The sequence below is a fragment of the Ranitomeya variabilis genome, chromosome 1 (genome assembly GCF_051348905.1).
Source record: "Ranitomeya variabilis isolate aRanVar5 chromosome 1, aRanVar5.hap1, whole genome shotgun sequence".
In the NCBI taxonomy this organism is placed as follows: Eukaryota; Metazoa; Chordata; class Amphibia; order Anura; family Dendrobatidae; genus Ranitomeya; species Ranitomeya variabilis.
The window spans coordinates 875,715,819-875,738,596 of record NC_135232.1 but is presented as its reverse complement, the minus strand read 5'-3'; the positions used below and the strand labels follow the sequence as shown (position 1 = coordinate 875,738,596).

The following is a 22,778-nucleotide window of genomic DNA, read 5'->3' as shown; positions in this document are numbered from 1 at the left end:
CATTTAGACCCCTTCACAAACAAGGAATTAGCACGAAGGACCTGGAATACCATTCTGACCTGCTTCACATGAGACTCCCAATCATCCGAAAAGACCAAAATATCATCCAGATATACAATCATGAATCTATTCAGATACCTTCGGAAGATGTCATGCATAAAGGACTGAAACACAGATGGAGCATTAGAAAGTCCGAATGGCATCACCAAGTACTCAAAATGGCCCTCGGGCGTATTAAATGCTGTTTTCCATTCATCGCCCTGTTTAATACGCACAAGGTTATACGCCCCTCGAAGATCTATCTTGGTGAACCAACTAGCCCCCTTAATCCGAGCAAACAAATCAGACAGTAGAGGCAAAGGGTACTGAAATTTGACCGTGATTTTATTGAGAAGGCGGTAATCTATACAGGGTCTCAGAGAACCATCCTTCTTGGCCACAAAAAAGAACCCTGCTCCCAACGGTGACGACGACGGGCGAATATGCCCTTTCTCCAAGGACTCCTTTATATAACTTCGCATAGCGGCGTGTTCTGGCACAGATAAATTGAAAAGTCGGCCCTTAGGAAACTTACTACCAGGAATCAAATTGATAGCACAATCACAATCCCTATGAGGAGGTAGGGCACTGTATTTGGGCTCATCAAATACATCCCGGTAATCCGACAGAAACTCAGGGACTTCAGCAGGAGTGGAAGAAGAAATTGACAACAACGGAACGTCACCATGTACCCCTTGGCAACCCCAACTAGACACAGACATTGATTTCCAATCCAATACTGGATTATGAACCTGCAGCCATGGCAAACCCAACACGACCACATCATGCAAATTATGCAACACCAAAAAGCGAATATCCTCCTGGTGCGCAGGAGCCATGCACATGGTCAACTGAGTCCAGTACTGAGGTTTATTCTTGGCCAAAGGCGTAGCATCAATTCCCCTTAATGGAATAGGATACTGCAAGGGCTCCAAGAAAAAACCACAGCGCCTGGCAAACTCCAAGTTCATCAAATTCAGGGCAGCGCCCGAATCCACAAATGCCATAACAGAGTAGGACGACAAAGAGCAAATCAGAGTAACGGACAAAAGAAATTTAGGCTGTACTGTACCAATGGTGACTGACCTAGCGAACCGTTTAGTGTGCTTAGGACAATCAGAGATAGCATGAGTGGAGTCACCACAGTAAAAACACAGCCCATTCTGACGTCTGTGTTCTTGCCGTTCAGCTCTGGTCAAAGTCCTGTCACATTGCATAGGCTCCGGCCTCTGCTTAGAGGAAACCGCCAAATGGTGCACAATTTTGTGCTCACGCAAGCGCCGATCGATCTGAATGGCCAAAATCGATCTGAATGGCCAAGGACATTGATTCATTCAGACCAGCAGGCGTGGGGAACCCCACCATAACATCCTTAAGGGCTTCAGAAAGACCCTTTCTGAAAATTGCTGCCAGGGCACACTCATTCCATTGAGTAAGCACAGACCACTTTCTAAACTTCTGGCAATATACCTCCGCTTCATCCTGACCCTGACACAAAGCCAGCAAGATTTTCTCTGCCTGATCCACAGAATTAGGTTCGTCATAAAGCAATCCAAGCGCCAGAAAAAACGCATCTACATTAAGCAGTGCAGGATCTCCTGGCGCAAGGGAGAATGCCCAGTCTTGAGGGTAGCCACGTAACAAAGAAATAATGATTTTTACTTGCTGAATGGGGTCACCAGAGGAGCGGGGTTTCAGAGCAAGAAACAGTCTACAATTATTTTTGAAATTCAGAAACTTAGATCTATCCCCAGAAAACAAATCAGGAATTGGAATTCTAGGCTCTAACATCGGATTCTGAACTACATAATCTTGAATGCTTTGTACCCTTGCAGTGAGTTGATCGACACAAGAGGACAGACCTTGAATATCCATATCTACACCTGAGTCCAGAACCACCCAGAGGTTAAGGGGAGAAGAAAGACAAAACACACTGCAGAGAAAAAAAAATGGTCTCAGAACTTCTCTTATCCCTCTTTTGAGATGCATTAACACTTTGAGGCCTGCTGTACTGTTATGGGCCTGGTGGTTAGGTGCACCCAGAATGACCTGATGGTTAAACTGGAAATCGGGACAAGCTCTGGGGAGTGGGAGCTCTGCTGACCGCAACCCTAATCCTATCACACAAACGCTAGAAATAGCTGTGGAGCGTACCTAACTCTCCCTAGACGCCTCTTCACAGCCTAAGAGCTAACTACCCCTAAAGATAGGAAATAAAGCCTTACCTTGCCTCAGAGAAATTCCCCAAAGGAAAAGGCAGCCCCCACAAATATTGACGGTGAGTTAAGAGGAAAGTCACAAACACAGGAATGAAACAGGTATTAGCAAAGGAGGCCAGTCTTCACTAAATAGACAGAGGATAGTAAAGGGATCTATGCGGTCAGCACAAAAAACTACAAAAACCACGCAGAGTGTGCAAAAAGCCCTCCACACCGACTCACGGTGTGGAGGTGCAACCCTGCGCCCCAAGAGCTTCCAGCTAGCAAGGAGATATCATGATAGCAAGCTGGACAGAACTTAGCATGTACTAAGAAATATATTCAGAATGCAATAAACAATAAATAAGCTAGCAGGGACTTAGCTTCTGTTGGAACAGTCAGGTCATCAGAGAAATCCAAGACAGATCTGAACCAGTACTGAAACATTGACAGCAGGCATGAGGTAACGATCTGAGTGGAGTTAAATAGAGAAGCCAGCCTAGCGATAAACGAGGGCAGCTGGGAAAGCAACCTCAAGGATCAGCAGTACCACTCAAAGCCACCAGAGGGAGTCCAAGGACAGAACTCACTGAAGTACCATTCATGACCACAGGAGGGAGTCCAAGAACGGAATTCACAACACTGCCCACGAAGTACATCCTGACTCTAGCATTGGTTTCAGGACATAATCTTTCATTGCATGGCCTTCACTGTTCAGTAGTGAAGCAAGCAGATGAAAGGACATTCTGTGTAACTTCATAGGTCCAAGTACCGTTGGATGAATGGTAAGGCCAGAACAAGTAGAGGTGGTCTTTGATTGGTTGGCAGAGAGTGCATTCAGTCCCTTAGCTTTGTCTTCCACTCAGTTCCCTGCTGAAAGCGCAGATTTGGCCCCTGCGACTCATGGCCATGTGTCTTCCACCTCACCCCCTTGCAAATCAGGAAAACAGTTTGAGTCCCAAGTCATGCAGCAGTCACTTCTGTTTTTTTATGACTCTGCTGGCTGCTGTTTGTGGGTCATCCAAATGGCCATGCCCAACAGTTCAAAGAGACTGAGTGCACTACTTGTTCTGTTGGAAAATCAGTATGTGGGAGGGGTAATACAAATGGTCAGTGGACTACGCTAGCACACTTCTGATAATGCTGACAAAATACAGATGACAACTGCTCCAGCTTCCTGCTGTGTTCATATCTGCAAAGAGGGCAGGGGTGAAGACTGGGAGGAGCATCATCCAGGGGATTATTATATTTTAGTATTAGAGCACCATTGATTCCAGGTGCATCTTTCTGCCTTGAGTAGTCTGGCAAGGAGGGCAGGGGTGAGGACTAGGTGGAGCATCATGCGGAGTATTATTATTGTTAATTTTATTTAGAGCACCATTGATTCCATGGTGCTGTACATGAGGAGGGGTTACATACAAAACACAAATAGAAATTACAATGAACAAACTAACAGTGACAGACAGGTACAGAGGGGAGAGGACCCTACCGTTACAGCCTTACATTCTACAGGATAATGGGGAAGGAGACAGTAGCTCTGGTGTTGGTGAGGTGGCAGAGGGGTTATTGCAGGCTGTAGCTGTTCTGAAGACATGGATTTTCAAGTTTCACTTGAAAGTTCCGAATGCATGGGACAATCGGATTTGTTGGGTCACAGAATTCTACAGGATGGGGGATACTCGAGGGAAGTTTTGTAGGCGATTTAATGATTGTGGAGGAGAGGGGAGTATGAAGTCTTGAGAGGACCAGAAATTATGTGGTATGAGATATCTGGAGGTTATTTCAGAGATTTATGTGGGAGACAGGTTATGGATGGCTTTGCAGTCCAGTGTTACTAGCTTGAAGTAGATACATTGTGGAATTGGGAAACAATAAAAGGATTTGTGGAGGAGTAGCAAGGACCGAAGTGGGTTAGTAGGGCAGCAGAGTTACGAACAGACTGTAGAGGTGTGATGATGCAATGGGGGATGAAGAGGTCCTAGACCCAACATGGAGTCAAGGCCATCGGAGTGAAGTGGGCAGTTCGGAGGAAGAAGTGGTGGTTACGCTGCTCCCAGCTACATAGCAAACAAGGAAGCAGGTTGCAAAAGTGTTAAGGCCGGCCCCTAACCATCAAGTTGGCTGTTACTGCGCACTGCAGCTGGCTCCTAGATTTTTCTCTGTCCATGTTAATTTTATTTCTATAGACCAACATATTTCGCAGCACTTTACAATTAAGACATATACAGACCAAAACAATTAATACAAAGTAAGACAGTTTAAAACAGTTACAGGAGGAGTGAGAGTCCTCCCTCCTCATCCGGTCTGTGATATACTGGAGATACTGTGTGACCAGCAGCCAATAGTAGAATTTCATCTGCAGCACGCACGGGTGAGTCTATCATCAAAACCACACCAATTCACCAACAATGAGTGGGCCTCCATGTGGGACTTGTGTGCCGTGTTGCACTGCTTAGAATATTCCTCCAATATGGCCTATCATCACTGTTACTATCCCATTTCTATGCCTCCTAGAGAAACAAAGCTTCAGGTGATAATGGACTAGGTGGTGGCACAGGAGAAAGAGGAGGAGGAGTAACAGGAACCATTCATATCATTATCATGCCTGGCATCCACACATGTCTTGGAGGATGGATTCCTGTACCAAAAGTGGCCAGGTACATAAATGTCCAGCCATGTATGAGGAGGAGTTTGAGGAACAACTGTGTTCACAGCAGAGTGGCACTCAAAAACTAGCTCATTAAAATCAATAGAGCATGACTTGGGGGGACACATGGGATACAGATGATAAATAGGACCCAGATGATATACCTCCCACTGAGGACAGTTTGTCTTTGCCTCTGGGCAGCCTGGCACACATGAGGCAATACATGCTGCTGTGCCTACGCAATGACCGCCAAGTATCCCGGATTGTTACAAGTGCTGATTTTGGGGTAGCCACCATGCTGGATCCCCGCTACAAACAGAACGTACTTCCGTCACTACAGCGAAATTGAAAAATGCTGGAATACAAGCACACGCTGGTGGGAGCACTACTGACGCCATCCTCACCTGTCAGTGAGGGCTCAGTGGAAGCACAGAGCAGAGGAAGATGGAATCACCAAAGCAGCTGGGGCACTCACTGGCACCATCTCATAAGGCATTGTTAGTATGGCAGAAATATGTAAATCCTTTCTCAGCACGTTTCAAAATTCAGCTCCAACATCTGATGCACTCTCAATTTTGGTATAGTATAAACAGATGTTTTTTGGTACAGTACAAGCAAAGTCTCTTTGGCACAGTACTCCCAGAGGCAATTTGGTGAAACAGAAAAAATGCTACAGAGTACAAATATTTTGTAGACACGCTGTCCACAGAAAAACGCTGCAGAGTACAATAATTTTTACATACACTACTCGCAAAAAGACGCTGCAGAGTACAATCATTTTTAGAAACACTACTTGCAAAAAAACACTGCAAAGTATAATTATTTTATACACAATACTCATGTAGACACGGAGGTACAGTAAAATTGTTTGTTTGGCCTACAAATGGCAAAGAGACGGCTGCTGAGATTTATTTGCTACACTACTTGAAAAGACCTGTGGTCCAGAAAACGTATTTATTTGGCCTACAAATGACAAAGAGGTGGCTGCTGAGTAGAATTATGGTAGACATGGCCCTGTCCCAATGTTTTTGAGTTATGTTGCTGCCATCCAATTTTAAATGAGTTTGTTTTTTTCATATAAAATAGATCTTTGTTCTATGTTTGTTGTGAATACATTATGGCTATAAGAGATTTTTAAAATCATTACATCCTTGCTTTCTTTATATTTTACGCAGTGTCCCAGCTCTTTTGTAATTGTGGTTTTAATATAAATAAGAATAATCAGTTCCTAATTTATTAGACTTCCATTATGTGCTGTCATGATATGATGATCACGATAGTTATACATTTACCTACATATTAATGTTCCTGGGGAAAACCTCTTTGTACGCAAATTATGCTTTAGGTATTTTTTTCTGGAAAATAGTAGGCCAAGTCAACAAATAGTTATTACAAACCCATTACAAAATGTAGATGTGACCCTTAATACTATCATTAAGTTTAAAAGACGACCAGATTAAACATTGGCTTATGTAGAATTGCAGCAACTCCACACTGTGTATGTAATTACTGTATTTGTCAATCTTTTTTACAAAGTCAAACTTTGTAGGACAACTATTCTTCTATTATTTTATCACAGATTATTTGCGCAGATATTTTAATCATTTTATTCACTGAAAAATAAATTATAGTAGATAATCCAATAAATAGCGACCTAAGGCTAAGCTAACATTAGCGTCTCTATGTGCCGTATATCATCTGCATGCACAAACGCATGCCAAAACGCATTCAAACGCACGGTTACGTTGCGTTTTTTTATCCGCATCAGCTTACGCATGACAGGAAAAAACGGTGTTTGTGCATGTATTTGTATGTGTTTTTGCCTGTGTTTGCATTGTTTATGCGCAAATGTGGCACCCCCAGAGTCCGGTTGCCACAGTGACATTGCCTCCCTCTAAGGGGTGATGTCATGCCTGGAGGCAAGGGGGGTCCCCATTCCAGGTAACACAGTGTACATGTTAATTACTGCTCCAGGCCAGAAAGGGGAGTTGCCTTATAAATAATGGCCAGCAGGTGGGGTTAGTGAGTCAGAAAGAAGTCAGCTGAGAGCGTAAACAGGGGAGTTGTCATGGAAACGGGAGCCAGCTGGAGCTCCTGACAGGACAGTGAGAGAGCAGAGTTGGCAGTTGGTCTGTAGAAGGAAGGGACAGGAGCAGAGACAAGAGCTCAGGGAAATAAAAACTGCATATAGCTGACCCCAGAGCGGAGCGCTGATAAAAAGGGACGCCAGAGTCCTTGGCTAGGTGGGTGCTGTACACCCTGACAGCCGATTCTGGAGGGCAGGGGACTGCTAGTTCCCTGGCCACACTGAACACCTGAAGGCACGGTAGCCGACCAAGAGCTCAGGGCTGACAGTGAAAAGGACAGTGCCCGTGAAATAGGCTCACGCTGTCTGCCATACAGGTTAGAAATCATCACGCAGGAGAGGGCCACAGCTTAGCTACAAGCAGCAAGGACCCTAAAAGAGAGCGAGGAAGGAAAGTTCCCAACCCCACCTGGCAGGGTGGATCCCCTGAAAGCCTCCAGGCAAGCCAGACTCAATCCGTCATCTGTAATTGGTACCCCAGATTGCATCTACTTTCAAGTGTCCTCTCTTTGTGTCCTTCACTTATTCTCTGCACCCCAACGTTTACCACCATCTGATCAATCAAATATATTTGCCCTGGGGCTCTGCTCTACTCGTGGGGAGCTGAACCATCTTTGCTGCGCTACCATCAGCCCCAGTGGACCTAAACCGCAGCGTCGGCCACTCATTGCCAAACACCACGGGTGGCATCACGACCAAACACTACATAATTATCCTCCATTTTTTGACACGGCCAGGGCCACGGAAACGGATCACGGCCCCATGACCTCCCCCGTAGAACTGTCTGGTCCGATTCCGGGTACCCCACGGCCTTGGCGGGCGCTTCACATGCGTTCGATATTTCCAGGAGGGCGTGTCTCAATGGACATGCCTCAATCGGTTCCTGGACATGCGCAGTCCGAAGTGCGCAAACGCATCAAACACATGCGTACGCATGTCCTTGCGTACCAATGCATTCCCATAAACAGTAATGCATTGTTTTGACGCACTCATCCGCATGCGCATGCCTTCGCACATTTGACGGCTCAAAAATGCAACATGTTGCGCTTGCCACACACCGCGAAACGACGCATGTGTACGCATCCACATGCAAACTAATGCAAACACATGTCCCTGCGTACACAATGTTAAATATATGTACGCAAGACGCATGCGGATCGGTATGCAGCTATATGCTGTGCACATATACACTAATGTGAACCCGGCCTAAGAAACAAGAAAGAATTTAATTTTGCTATTCCACTATTTCAAAACGGCAAATCAAAAGAACTTCTTATTGTAACACTGAAGAACAGTAATGTCCCCTAGTGCACATAGATAAGTACTAGAGATGAGCGAATCTGTCAAGATTCAAATTCAGAAACTCACTCAGACTTGAAAAGGAAATTTGATTCAATTGAATGCTCCTTATTTTCTGCTGAGGACCCTACAGATGCCAGAGCATAATAAATATAGGATTCAAAAAAATGAATCCTCACTTCTCCCATTGCCCCCACACTTTGCCTTCCAATTCTCTATGCCTCTTTTTACCTTCCACTGTAGCATGCATGTGGAGCACCCTCTAGGGCCGTGGGGAGACTCGATACCGGGCCTGTGTCACGTGGGGACGTGTCACGGCAGCAGGGACCCGGTCCATGGCCCTGGGCATTCAGTAAAAGGGGAATAAAGTTTATGGAATTAAATGTTCGTGACGCCACCTGTGGTATTCGGCAAATGTGAGATGTTAGCCAACATTGCTTGAAGAGACTGCTGGGGCTGATGGTGATGAAGCAGAGTTGGTACAGCTCTCCACAGGCAGAGCTTTAGTCCCAGGGCACATTGGTTGTAAATGATGGTGATGCTGATGGTGGATGTAGTACAGGGTGGATGGCACAGTAAATACATGTGAATACACAGCGTGGTGCAGTTTCCAGTGCTTTACTCAGAGTTCTTACTTCCCCTGGCCGGGGTGCTGTGTCCTCCAGGTTTGTGGTCCAGCCAGCTCTCAAGCAATTTGGATGCACTTTCCAGAACCCTCTTTCACATGTCCTTTCCTAGCTGTCTTTCTGCGCTGGCTTCGCCTCTCCTGCCCGGCGTCTGCCACACAGTGTCCCAAGCCAGCAGCCGCAGATCTTGTCGGGCGGTGTGCGCTGAATCCCCCTAGATCCTATATGGCTGCTTTTTCAGTGAATGTGTGCAGATGTGGCTGTGGCACATACAGATACCACAGCCTCCGGTTAGCTAGTTGAGTCCTTAGTTTCTCCACTAGAATGGGGCCAGTTCCCTGACTGCGACCTGGTCCCTCCACCGACCATGCCGCGGATACGGGCCGCACGGATGGATCTCTCACTATCCGTGCCCCTAGGACCCCTTCTGTTCTTCTGGGAGCTTACTTCTGCTTCTCCCTCTTACTTCTCTCTTTTGTCTGTCAGGAGCTGCAGACCCTCAAGCCTGCTCAGCTCCACTCCTCTCACCAACTAACTAACTTTCTAGATCTTTCCTGACTCTTGCTCACTAAGCTCCTCCCCTACTCTACCTACCACATCCACTCCTCCAACACCCTTTCCTATCCAGCCTGAGATGAGACCTTCCTCCCTTAGGGTACGTTCAGGTGCCCTGACTGAATTGTCTAATGTTGGATGCAGGTGTAGGGTTCTGTGCCATGCCCCCTCCTTACTCTGAGAGCGGAATGCCACCCCTCTGGATCAGGTGCAGTATTCTCACATTCACTGACCCTTTGGATTGATTCACACTGCATTTATAGTCCTGCCCCCACCTTTTTAGACTCGGCGTCTCTCACACACATGTGCATCGGACAAGTGGTGGACACCATGTCTGATGGGATATCTCTGATTACAGCCACGCATGGGTAGGCTCAATCTATTTATATATATCTATAAGTATAGACACTATACCATCACTGTTTTAGTGAACCTCATGAGAGCATTATTATACCATAAATAAAAGATAGATCTATGGTGGATATCTGATCTTACGCTACTTATAGCAACCTTGTTCCTATGGGATTTTTACTTCATTTAGGTGGGTTTATACTATATGAGCCCTCCTATGCACGTGTCTGCACACTAACTGGCTATACGTTTTAGGTATAAGCCTAAAACCGGCAATTTCTTTCTTTACACCAGATCCTCTCAATAGTAGTAACCAACTCAACATCAGCATAGGTAGGTCTATAATGGAAAATCATCTCACCATAGATTATTATCCACTTACCCTATCTTTATTTTATTTTTTATTAGGACACCTTTCTGAGGGTTACTGTATTCAAGTAGTATTTCAAGCACATTTCTTCTGATTGCAGTCGGGTAGGTCCTTCTCCTTTTCCATTTACCTTCCCTCCTTCCTTACATATGGTAGCAATAGCTATTAATGATTTGCACTGAAAATTGTCATTATAAATATATTAATGAATGCAAGATATCCTTGGAATGTGTAGTGAGGAAACTTAGCACTATGTAAATTGCTCTTACATTCTGTTAAGATTGGATATCGTTTCTCTGGTTCCTCCCCCTTTTTCCTCCACTCCCTGCAGGAGAGCTTGCTAGTGGATCTTTAGTGTTGAATAATCCTCATTAAAGATATTGTCATGTTATGATTTATGAATTTGTCGGATGTACACATTTTTGTTTGATTTTACATATTTTCTTTGTATCTTTATATCTTTATTATAGTACACTGATGAAGGTCGAGACATGACTGAAACGTCTGCACTGTATGTACTATATCTTGACTGTATTAAAAATTTTGTCTAAAATCATCCATTGAGTGCCAAGTTTGAGTAACTCACATTCACTGCATGTCATGTGACCGTCGCAAACGTCGTAACATGACGGAGTTATGAGGTGCACCACCAAAACCACTTCAGGGGATACAAATTGTGCTGTCATAATATGCGCAAGGATGGCACAGCAGACAGTAATGTCAGAGGCCTACTCAGCGCAAGAAGCACACCGCAGAGTGAATTAGGCTGCAGAGGATGCGCTCAATGAACAAAGTGAAAAGAAGAGGGTTGGCAGACCGGACAGTGGACTGTTAGTCCAGTGGGACTCAGTCCTAAAGTCTTTGAAGTAAAACATTGCTTAAAAACAGGCAGTGAAATGTTTTGTCTCACAGAAAGAATCAGCCGTGATCCAGGGCTGCAATGTCAGTATACTTTTTTGCTTCTCCCCTCTGCCCAGGTATGATCAGACCATGTTCTTGTACAAACAGACACAGCCATTACACAGTACACAGCAGCGACACATTTATTTCAGCACAGAAACACTTTTTTTAATGCATCCAATTATGGATCTTATTTTTATTCCAAGATCCATTAATTAAAATGTACTTTGTTTGTTGGAAACCCCTTTAAGTCTCACATACACATTAGATATTTAGGTATTTGCCAAACTGGCCAATATATACAGGCTCGGCCAACTGTCTAATGTGTTTGGGGAGCCACAGATAATTTATTGTTGAGGGAAATATCAATCCAGAATGTCCGATTTCAGACTGCTGACCATACTCTCTCATGCAGATAAGCTGCTGCCTGACATGTTTGGTAACTGCTCTCTTATTGAGAACATGGGAGTGCTCAGCTGACGAGCCAGCTGAGGTGTCTGCAGGCTAAATGGGTGTGTTCACACTATGTTTGTAATATCTGTTTAGGGTATCTGTCAGTTGTATTCATTGACCCTCACAGTGTTGTTTTGACCACTGTTGGGTTGTATACGTCAACGTTATTAGTCTACTCTATACCTTTTTCCCTCTCAGACTTACATTAGTCATATTGGCCAATGATCTCATTTGTATGATATTTTCAGCTGGTGTTTGTTCCTCTTATATCAGGTTTAGTACCACATTGTTGATGCAGTGTGACAGATAAGCAGGGACCACAGAAAGTTCAACATTAATGGTGTCTATTTTCAGAACTCACACATAGGAGTGATGTCCCCTGGATCGCAGCCGGGTTTCCACAAATACAGTCCAGAACTGAAAACTCACTGCCATGGACAATGGCACTGCCGTGTATTTTGGATGTGTCAGCCGCCTGGATGTCCCTCACAGAGACCTGGGTTGCACAGAACCTCCTGCTTTGCAGTTTGCAAACTCCAAACTGACACACCTAAGGCCAAACTGACAGATTTTAAATGGAATCGTGGCCATAGAGCCACTTCAAAAACCCTGTAGTGGAGAGAAAGATCTGCCCCACTACCAAACCTGCAAATCCCTCTAAAAATAAAAGCCCTTGAAGGGTTTTCTTAAAAATCTGACTGAGTTACTAGTTGGAGCCCATCCACTCTTTCCTTTGTTTTGCCTTGTGACTGAAAGGCGTCCTGCTATGAACACAAGGCACTCCAGCGGGTTTAATAGGACTTCGTCTGCATCCTTGGGGACACATTTTGACCCTCGCATATGATCCCCCTCACTGACTCACACAGGGAAAAGGTTGCAGGACAAGATGTATTTCAAGATGACATATTCTTTGCTCCAAAGGACATAAGTCAACCCAAAGAAATATATTTTGTACCTCTGTATCCAATACTCTAAATCCATTTTCTGTCGGGTAAGCACTTTGTTCATATAGCACTGCGTGAGAATTCACAGAGCAAGTTATTCACATGTATCTTACATCCCTAATATCTTCCATTTACTTTTATCTTCCAATAAAATGCAAACATTTCAATCATAGCACTTGAACCAGAGTATTACAGTAAAAACAAGTTACCTCCTATACAATGTAAAAATGACAACTGCTTGATTGATATGGGTACGACCGATGAGACCACTATCGAGCACAAGAATCACTATGGGTCCTATCCATCCTCTTTGAATAGAGCGGTGGTCTTGTATGCATAATTCCACTCTGCTGGACTACAATGCTATTTCTGTTAGTCCCATAGAGACTAATTGGACTTCCAATGATCTAGAATTTTTCACCTGCCTAGGTGATAACATCTTATTACTAGCGATGAGATTTAGTTTTCGTTGCCGCAGCTGCATGATTTGTGACTGCTGGACAGCCTGAGTACATGTGGGGTTGCCTGTGTGTTAGGGAATTCCCACATGTATTCAGCCTGTCTAGCAGCCGCAAATCATGCAGCTGCGGCCAAGAAAACTAAATCTATGAGCACACCAAAATACTCGGAGACCACCCGAGCATGCTCTGGGAAACCCGAGTAATGAGTATACTCACTCATCACCACTTATTGCCAGAAAACCTCTTTAGGTATAGGTAAATACTGTAGACTTACGGTACTTAATGCACAGTTATTATAATACCACAGGCATACATATACACACCGCACACAACACTACCACACCTCCTCATTTTTTTCTATAACTTCTAACACCTGTCAGGTACTACCAGTGTCCTATAATACTATCACACAGTATCTGTGAATAAACACGGCAGACCATACATATTAGAGCACCTATCACTTAAGGAACAAAATAAGGGATCAAATACAAAATCCAGCTCGGAATCTCACCCAGAAGAAACTGCATTACATTTGTAGTATGTATCTTTCTGGACAGACATATAGGGAAAACAAAGAAATATTGCCATATCCAGAAGGTGCTGAATTTTGGAAAATTTTTAAAATGCCACGCAAAAAAAAATCATTGTTTGCAGTGCATACCATTTCTCTAAACGCTTGCATATTAAATTTGGTCAAATTTCAACATATTTTTTAGATTTAGTTTCTTTTATGAATAACTTATGGTATAATAAACACTACATTTAGATTCATTTTTGATTTACACAACAGTGTTATGGGACTAGGTAATTGTGTGATGCATAAAGTACTATAGGACTAGCGAGCTGAGGTTTAGAGGTAGGAGCAGTAAATATTACACTGTGGCATTGAATATCGGAGTTTCCTTACTTGCCCTGCAGTACTCATGGTGAATCCTTCTGAGGTGTAGTAGGATGTGCGGCTGCTTTCTCCTGGAGTACACAGAGCAGAGCCTTATAGGGGGTTAAATACGCTGCGTTACCAGCCCATATCCCTCCCAATCCTCTCCCCTCTTGCTTCCTCCTTTTACATATTGCTATGATACATTGCTGATAACACCATAGAGTACACTGCCATAAATGTACATATAATAACTTTTATTGTTTCTGCATTTCACTGGGTTTGTATCATGCGGTTTGTAGCTTTTATACTTGGAAAACACATCTCTACAGTTGATAGTGTATGAATATCAGACATTTAGGTTGAACCCTTAGTTTCTTCTTAGCTTCCTCTTATGTGCTGATTTCTACAGTTCACAGAGGGACCAGAAATGTGGTCAGATTTCAAGATACAATGAAACTCTGAACCTGAAAGAGAATCTGTCAGCAGGCACAACCCTCCTAAGCCGTCTATACAGACATGGAAGTCATATACAGTTGAATAAAATTAAACCTTGATTTCTGCGAGCCGATCCCTAGTTCTAGAGAAATTCACATTTTTCTTAATATGTAAAAGAGCTGTTAAGATCTATTGGCCAGATTCAGACCTCTCTGAGAATCTGTCTTCAGAGCTTGTTTTAAATGAAAGGGTCTGTTACCAGTGTGATGAACATCAGGATGAATGACCTCGGGGAGATCAAAACATCCAACACCGCGGAGACACCATCACGTGTTTCTCAACGCAGTGATCCAGAACACTGCCCCTATCCCTTATGGGAAAAATGCAAATGCATGTAGAAAAGCCACGGAGACACCATCACGTGTTTCTCAACGCAAGCAATGAATAGCCAGGTCTTTCACCGGGAAGAAACAACCACGGGAAGGGCAACATCCAGTAAAGGAAAACCACCTATGCCAAAACATGGTATCCATCCTCAGGCAGCTGTTTCGGGGTATTTGCCCCTCATCAGTGTGGAGTAGGAAACTGGCTATTAGGAGTAGTGCCTAGTGAAAAGGCTATGAACATAATGCTGAATGACCTCTGGGAGATCAAAACATCCAACACCGCGGAGACACCATCACATGTTTCTCAACGCAGTGATCCAGAACACTGCCCCCATCCCTTATGGGAAATATGCAAATGCATGTAGAAAAGCCACGGAGACACCATCACGTGTTTCTCAATGCAAGCAATGAACAGCCAGGTCTTTCACCGGGAAGGAACAACCACGGGAAGGGCAGCATCCAGTAAAGGAAAACCGCCTATGCCAAAACATGGTATCCATCCACAGACAGCTGTTTCGGGGTATTTGCCCCTCATCAGTGTGGAGTAGGAAACTGGCTATTAGGAGCAGTGCCTAGTGAAAAGGCTATGAACATAAGGATGAATGACCTCGGGGAGATCAAAACATCCAACACCGCGGAGACACCATCACGTGTTTCTCAACGCAGTGATCCAGAACACTGCCCCCATCCCTTATGGGAAATATGCAAATGCATGTAGAAAAGCCGCTGAGACACCATAAGGGATGGGGGTAGTGTTCTGGATCACTGCATTGAGAAACATGTGATGGTGTCTCCGCGGTGTTGGATGTTTTGATCTCCCTGAGGTCATTCATCCTTATGTTTATAGCCTTTTCACTAGGCACTGCTCCTAATAGCCAGTTTCCTACTCCACACTGATGAGGGGCAAATACCCCAAAACAGCTGTCTGTGGATGGATACCATGTTTTGGCATAGGTGGTTTTCCTTTACTGGATGCTGCCCTTCCCGTGGTTGTTCCTTCCCGGTGAAAGACCTGGCTATTCATTGCTTGCGTTGAGAAACACGCAATGGTGTGTCCGCGGCTTTTCTACATGCATTTGCATATTTCCCATAAGGGATGGGGGCAGTGTTCTAGATCACTGCGTTGAGAAACACGTGATGGTGTCTCCGCGGTGTTGGATGTTTTGATCTCCCCGAGGTCATTCATCCTTATGTTCATAGCCTTTTCACTTGGCACTGCTCCTAATAGCCAGTTTCCTACTCCACACTGATGAGGGGCAAATACCCCGAAACAGCTGTCTGTGGATGGATACCATGTTTTGGCATAGGTGGTTTTCCTTTACTGGATGCTGCCCTTCCCGTGGTTGTTCCTTCCCGGTGAAAGACCTGGCTATTCATTGCTTGCGTTGAGAAACACGTGATGGTGTCTCCGCGGCTTTTCTACATGCATTTGCATATTTCCCATAAGGGATGGGGCAGTGTTCTGGATCACTCTGTTGAGAAACACGTGATGGTGTCTCCGCGGTGTTGGATGTTTTGATCTCCCCAAGGTCATTCATCCTTATGTTCATAGCCTTTTCACTAGGCACTGCTCCCAATAGCCAGTTTCCTACTCCACACTGATGAGGGGCAAATACCCCGAAACAGCTGTCTGAGGATGGATACCATGTTTTGGCATAGGTGGTTTTCCTTTACTGGATGTTGCCCTTCCCGTGGTTGTTCCTTCCCAGTGAAAGACCTCGCTATTCATTGCTTGCGTTGAGAAACACGTGATGGTGTCTCCGCGGCTTTTCTACATGCATTTGCATATTTCCCATAAGGGATGGGGGCAGTGTTCTGGATCACTCTGTTGAGAAACACGTGATGGTGTCTCCGTGGTGTTGGATGTTTTGATCTCCCCGAGGTCATTCATCCTTATGTTCATAGCCTTTTCACTAGGCACTGCTCCTAATAGCCAGTTTCCTACTCCACACTGATGAGGGGCAAATACCTCGAAACAGCTGTCTGTGGATGGATACCATGTTTTGGCATAGGTGGTTTTCCTTTACTGGATGCTGCCCTTCCCGTGGTTGTTCCTTATTGGTGAAAGACCTGGCTATTCATTGCTTGCGTTGAGAAACACGTGATGGTGTCTCCGCGGCTTTTCTACATGCATGTTACCAGTGTGAGACATGTAGATCAGGAGAGCCGCCTGTCAGCCATTAAATGTCTCACACTGGCAATACCATATTTCAAATGTATCATTTTATTCAGCTTCCTATGACCTGCATGCCCATGTAGAAGGCTTAGGAGCGTTAATCCTAATTATATATTCTACTTAAGGTACCTTCACACTAAACGACTTTGCAACGATAACGATAGCGATCCGTGACGTTGCAGCGTCCTGGATATCATTGTGTTTGACACGCAGCAGCGATCTGGATCCTGCTGTGATATCGCTGGTTGTTGCTGAAAGTCCAGAATGTATCGTCGTGTTATCGCTGTGCACTGCTTTTACTTTATGGCCGGCCGACGCTCACAGTCAGTGCGGGAAGCAGACGGCCAGGGACCTGACGGACATCAGAAGGTGAGTATGTAGTGTTTTTTTTTTACATTTACAATGGTAACCAGGATAAACATCGGGTTACTAAGCGCGGCCCTGCGCTTAGTAACCCGATGTTTACCCTGGTTACCCGGGGACTTCGGCATAGTTGGTCGCTGGAGAGCTGTCTGTGTGACAGCTCTCCAGCGACCACACAGCGACGCTGCAGCGATCGGCATCGTTGTCGATATCGCTGCAGCGTCGCTTAATGTGACGGTACCTTTAAAGGGGTTTTCCCATGAACAAAGTTAAGCTTGTTGATTTGACTAAGTTGATATTAGTCATTAGATCTTGGAGTACTGAGTATAATTATAATAATATAATTATAATTATAAGATTATCTCAGCACAGGAACAGTGTTTAACCCCTTCATGACCCAGCCTATTTTGGCCTTAATGACCTTGCCGTTTTTTGAAATTCTGACCAGTGTCCCTTTATGAGGTAATAACTCAGGAACGCTTCAACGGATCCTAGCGATTCTGAGATTGTTTTTTCGTGACATATTGGGCTTCATGTTAGTGGTAAATTTAGGTCGATAATTTCTGAGTTTATTTGTGAAAAAAACGGAAATTTGGCAAAAAATTTGAAAATTTCGCAATTTTCACATTTTGAATTTTTATTCTGTTAAACCAGAGAGTTATGTGACACAAAATAGTTAATAAATAACGTTTCCCACATGTCTACTTTACATCAGCACAATTTTGGAAACATTTTTTTTTTTTGCTAGGAAGTTATAAGGGTTAAAATTTGACCAGTGATTTCTTATTTTTACAACAAAATTTACAAAACCATTTTTTTTAGGGACCACCTCACATTTGAAGTCATTTTGAGGGTTCTATATGGCTGAAAATACCCAAAAGTGACACCATTCTAAAAACTGCACCCCTCAAGGTGCTCAAAACCACATTCAAGAAGTTTATTAACCCTTCAGGTGTTTCACAGCAGCAGAAGCAACATGGAAGTAAAAAATGAACATTTAACTTTTTAGTCACAAAAATGATCTTTTAGCAACAATTTTTTTATTTTCCCAGCGGTAAAAGGAGAAACTGGACCACGGACGTTGTTGTCCAATTTGTCCTGAGTACGCTGATACCTCATATGTGGGGGTAAACCACTGTTTGGGCGCACGGCAGGGCTCGGAAGGGAAGGAGCGCCATTTGACTTTTTGAATGAAAAATTGGCTCCAATCTTTAGCCCACACCATGTCACGTTTGGAGAGCCCCCGTGTGCCTAAACATTGGAGCTCCCCCACAAGTGACCCCATTTTGGAAACTAGACCCCCCAAGGAACTTATCTAGAAGCATAGTGAGCACTTTAAACCCCCAGGTGCTTCACAAATTGATCCGTAAAAATGAAAAAGTACTTTTTTTTCACAAAAAAATTATTTTAGCCTCAATTTTTTCATTTTCACATGGGCAACAGGATAAAATGGATCCTAAATTTTGTTGGGCAATTTCTCCTGAGTACACCAATACCTCACATGTGGGGGTAAACCACTGTTTGGGCACATGGTAAGGCTCGGAAGGGAAGGAGCGCCATTTGACTTTTTGAATGGAAAATTATCTCCATCGTTAGCGGACACCATGTCGCGTTTGGAAAGCCCCTGTGTGCCTAAACATTGGAGCTCCTCCACAAGTGACCCCATTTTGGAAACTAGACCCCCCAAGGAACTCATCTAGAGGCATAGTGAGCACTTTAAACCCCCAGGTGCTTCACAAATTGATCCGCAAAAATGAAAAAGTACTTTTTTTTCACACAAAATTTCTTTTAGCCTCAATTCTTTCATTTTCACATGGGCAACAGGATAAAATGGATCCTAAAATTTGTTGGGCAATTTCTCCTGAGTATGCCGATACCTCATATGTGGGGGTAAACCACTGTTTGGGTGCACGGCAAGGCTCGGAAAGGGAGGCGTGCCATTTGACTTTTTGAATGGAAAATTAGCTCCAATCGTTAGCGGACACCATGTCGCGTTTGGAGAGCCCCTGTGTGCCTAAACATTGGAGCTCCCCTACAAGTGACCCCATTTTGGAAACTAGACCCCCCAAGGAACTTATCTAGATGCATAGTGAGCACTTATAACCTCCAGGTGCTTCACAGAAGTTTATAACGCAGAGCCGTGAAAATAAAAAAATAATTTTTCTTTCCTCAAAAATGATTTTTAGCCCAGAATTTTTTATTTTCCCAAGGGTAATAGGAGAAATTGGATCCCAAATGTTGTTGTCCAGTTTGTCCTGAGTACGATGATACCCCATATGTGGGGGTAAACCACTGTTTGGGCGCACGGCAGGGCTCGGAAGGGAAGGCACGCCATTTGGCTTTTTGAATGGAAAATTAGCTCCAATCATTAGCGGACACCATGTCGCGTTTGGAGAGCCCCTGTGTGCCTAAACATTGGAGCTCCCGCACAAGTGACCCCATTTTGGAAACTAGACCTCCCAAGGAACTAATCTAGATGTGTGGTGAGCACTTTGAACCCCCAAGTGCTTCACAGAAGTTTATAACGCAGAGCCGTGAAAATAAAAAATGTGTTTCCTTTCCTCAAAAATATTTTTTTAGCCCAGAATTTTTTTATTTTTGCAAGAGTAACAGGAGAAATTGGACCCCAAAAGTTGTTGTCCAGTTTCTCCTGAGTACGCTGATACCCCATATGTGGGGGTAAACCACTGTTTTGGCACACGTCGGGGTTCGGAAGGGAAGTAGTGACGTTTTGAAATGCAGACTTTGATGGAATGCTCTGCGGGCATCATGTTGCGTTTGCAGAGCCCCTGATGTGCCTAAACAGTAGGAACTCCCCACAAGTGACTCCATTTTGGAAACTAGACCCCCAAGGGAACTTATCTAGATGTGTGGTGAGCACTTTAAACCCCCAAGTGCTTCACAGAAGTTTATAATGCAGAGCCGTGAAAATAATAAATGTTTCCTTTCCTCAAAAATATTTTTTTAGCCCAGAATTTTTTATTTTTGCAAGAGTAACAGGAGAAATTGGACCCCAAAAGTTGTTGTCCAGTTTCTCCTGAGTACGCTGATACCCCATATGTGGGGGTAAACCACTGTTTTGGCACACGTCGGGGTTCGGAAGGGAAGTAGTGACGTTTTGAAATGCAGACTTTGATGGAATGCTCTGCGGGCATCATGTTGCGTTTGCAGAGCCCCTGATGTGCCTAAACAGTAGGAACTCCCCACAATTGACTCCATTTTGGAAACTAGACCCCCAAGGGAACTTATCTAGATGTGTGGTGAGCACTTTGAACCCCCAAGTGCTTCACAGAAGTTTATAATGCAGAGCCGTGAAAATAATAAATGTGTTTCCTTTCCTCAAAAATATTTTTTTAGCCCAGAATTTTTTATTTTTGCAAGAGTAACAGGAGAAATTGGACCCCAAAAGTTGTTGTCCAGTTTCTCCTGAGTACGCTGATACCCCATATGTGGGGGTAAACCACTGTTTGGGCACATGCCGGGGCTCGGAAGGGAAGTAGTGACGTTTTGGAATGCAGACTTTGATGGAATGGTCTGCGGGCATCATGTTACGTTTGCAGAGCCCCTGATATGCCTAAACAGTAGAAACCCCCCACAAGTGACCCCATTTTGGAAACTAGACCCCCCAAGGAACTTATCTAGATGTGTGGTGAGCACGTTCAACCCCCAAGTGCTTCACAGAAGTTTACAACGCAGAGCCGTGAAAATAAAAAATCATTTTTCTTTCCTCAAAAAAGATGTTTTAGCAAGCAATTTTTTATTTTCACAAGGGTAACAGGAGAATTTGGACCCCAATATTTGTTGCCCAGTTTGTTGTGAGTACGCTGATACCCCATATGTGGGGGTAAACCACTGTTTGGGCGCACGTCAGGGCTCGGAAGGGAAGTAGTGACATTTGAAATGCAGACTTTGATGGAATGGTCTGCGGGCGTCACATTGCATTTGCAGAGCCCCTGATGTGCCTAAACAGTAGAAACACCCCACAAGTGACCCCATTTTGGAAACTAGACCCCCGAAGGAACTTATCTAGATGTGTGGTGAGCACTTTCAACCCCCAAGTGCTTCACAGAAGTTTATAACGCAGAGCCGTGAAAATAAAAAATAATTGTTCTTTCCTCAAAAATTATGTTTTAGCAAGTAATTTTTTATTTTTGCAAGGGTAACAGGAGAAATTGGACCCCAACAGTTGTTGCCCAGTTTGTCCTGAGTACGCTGGTACCCCAAATGTGGGGGTAAACCACTGTTTGGGCGCACGTCGGGGCTTGGAAGGGCGGGAGCACCATTTGACTTTTTGAACGCAAGATTGGCTGGAATCAATGGTGGCGCCATGTTGCGTTTGGAGACCCCTGATGTGCCTAAACAGTGGAAACCCCTCAATTCTAACTTCAACACTAACCCCAACACACCCCTAATCCTAATCCCAACTGTAGCCATAACCCTAATCACAACCCTAACCCCAACACACCCCTAACCACAACCCTAACCGCAACAGACCCGTAACCCTAATTCCAACCCTAATCCTAACCCTAATCCCAACCGTAACCCTAATCCCAACCCTAACCACAACTGTAACCCCAACACACCCCTAACCCTATCCGTAACCCTAACCACAAGCCTAATCTTAACCCTATTTCAAACCCTAGCCCTAATTCCAACCCTAACTCTAATTCCAACCCTAACCCTAAGGCTATGTGCCCACGTTGCGGATTCGTGTGAGATTTTTCCGCACGATTTTTGAAAAATCTGCAGGTAAAAGGCACTGCGTTTTACCTGCGGATTTACAGCAGATTTCCAGTGTTTTTTTGTGCGGATTTCACCTGCGGATTCCTATTGAGGAACAGGTGTAAAACGCTGCGGAATCCGCACAAAGAATTGACATGCTGCGGAAAATACAACGCAGCGTTTCTGCACGGAATTTTCCGCACCATGGGCACAGCGGATTTGGTTTTTCTTAGGTGTACATGGTACTGTAAACCTGATGGAAAACTGCTTCAAATTCGCAGCGGCCAATCCGCTGCGGATCCGCGGCCAATCCGCTGCCAATCCGCTGCGGATCCGCGGCCAATCCGCTGCGGATCCGCTGCCAATCCGCTGCGGATCCGCGGCCAATCCGCTGCGGATCCGCGGCCAATCCGCTGCGGATCCGCTGCCGATCCGCTGCCGATCCGTTGCCGATCCGCTGCCGAACCGCTGCCGATCCGCTGCGGATCCGCTGCGGATCCGCTGCGGATCCGCGGCGGATCCGCGGCCAATCCGCTGCGGGTCCGCTGCCAAGGGTGGTGGGGGGGTGGATCGGAGCACAGGGGGGGTGATCGGAGCACAGGGGGGGGGGATCTGAGCAAGGAGGGAGCGGACAGCAGGACGGGGGAGCCGGCAGGCGGACGGAGGGGACCGGAGGACTAACGGAGCACTGGGGGGGCGATCGGTGGGTGTGGGGGGGGGCACTTTAGTATTTCCAGCCATGGCCGATGTTATTGCAGCATCGGCCATGGCTGGATTGTAATATTTCACCAGTTTTTTAGGTGAAATATTACAAATCGCTCTGATTGGCAGTTTCACTTTCAACAGCCAATCAGAGCGATCGTAGCCACGGGGGGGTGAAGCCACCC

General features: G+C 44.9%; 1 protein-coding gene and 1 long non-coding RNA gene across 2 annotated transcripts in view; one reads left to right on the top strand and one right to left on the bottom strand.

The window, feature by feature from the left end:
• The window catches only part of LOC143788278 (uncharacterized), a 47,650-nt gene extending 36,923 nt beyond the window's left edge, over window positions 1–10,727 (top strand). The window contains exons 3-4 of the long non-coding RNA XR_013218592.1: window positions 10,210–10,275; window positions 10,642–10,727. This is a non-coding gene — a long non-coding RNA (uncharacterized LOC143788278). The remainder of the gene's footprint in view (window positions 1–10,209; window positions 10,276–10,641) is intronic.
• Window positions 1–13,920, bottom strand: part of LOC143788262 (alcohol dehydrogenase 1-like) — a 50,506-nt gene extending 36,586 nt beyond the window's left edge. The window contains exon 1 of the mRNA XM_077277796.1: window positions 13,837–13,920. Coding sequence (XP_077133911.1) covers window positions 13,837–13,854 — 18 coding nt within the window. The 5' untranslated portion in view covers window positions 13,855–13,920. The remainder of the gene's footprint in view (window positions 1–13,836) is intronic.
• Window positions 13,921–22,778: the final 8,858 nt, after the last annotated feature.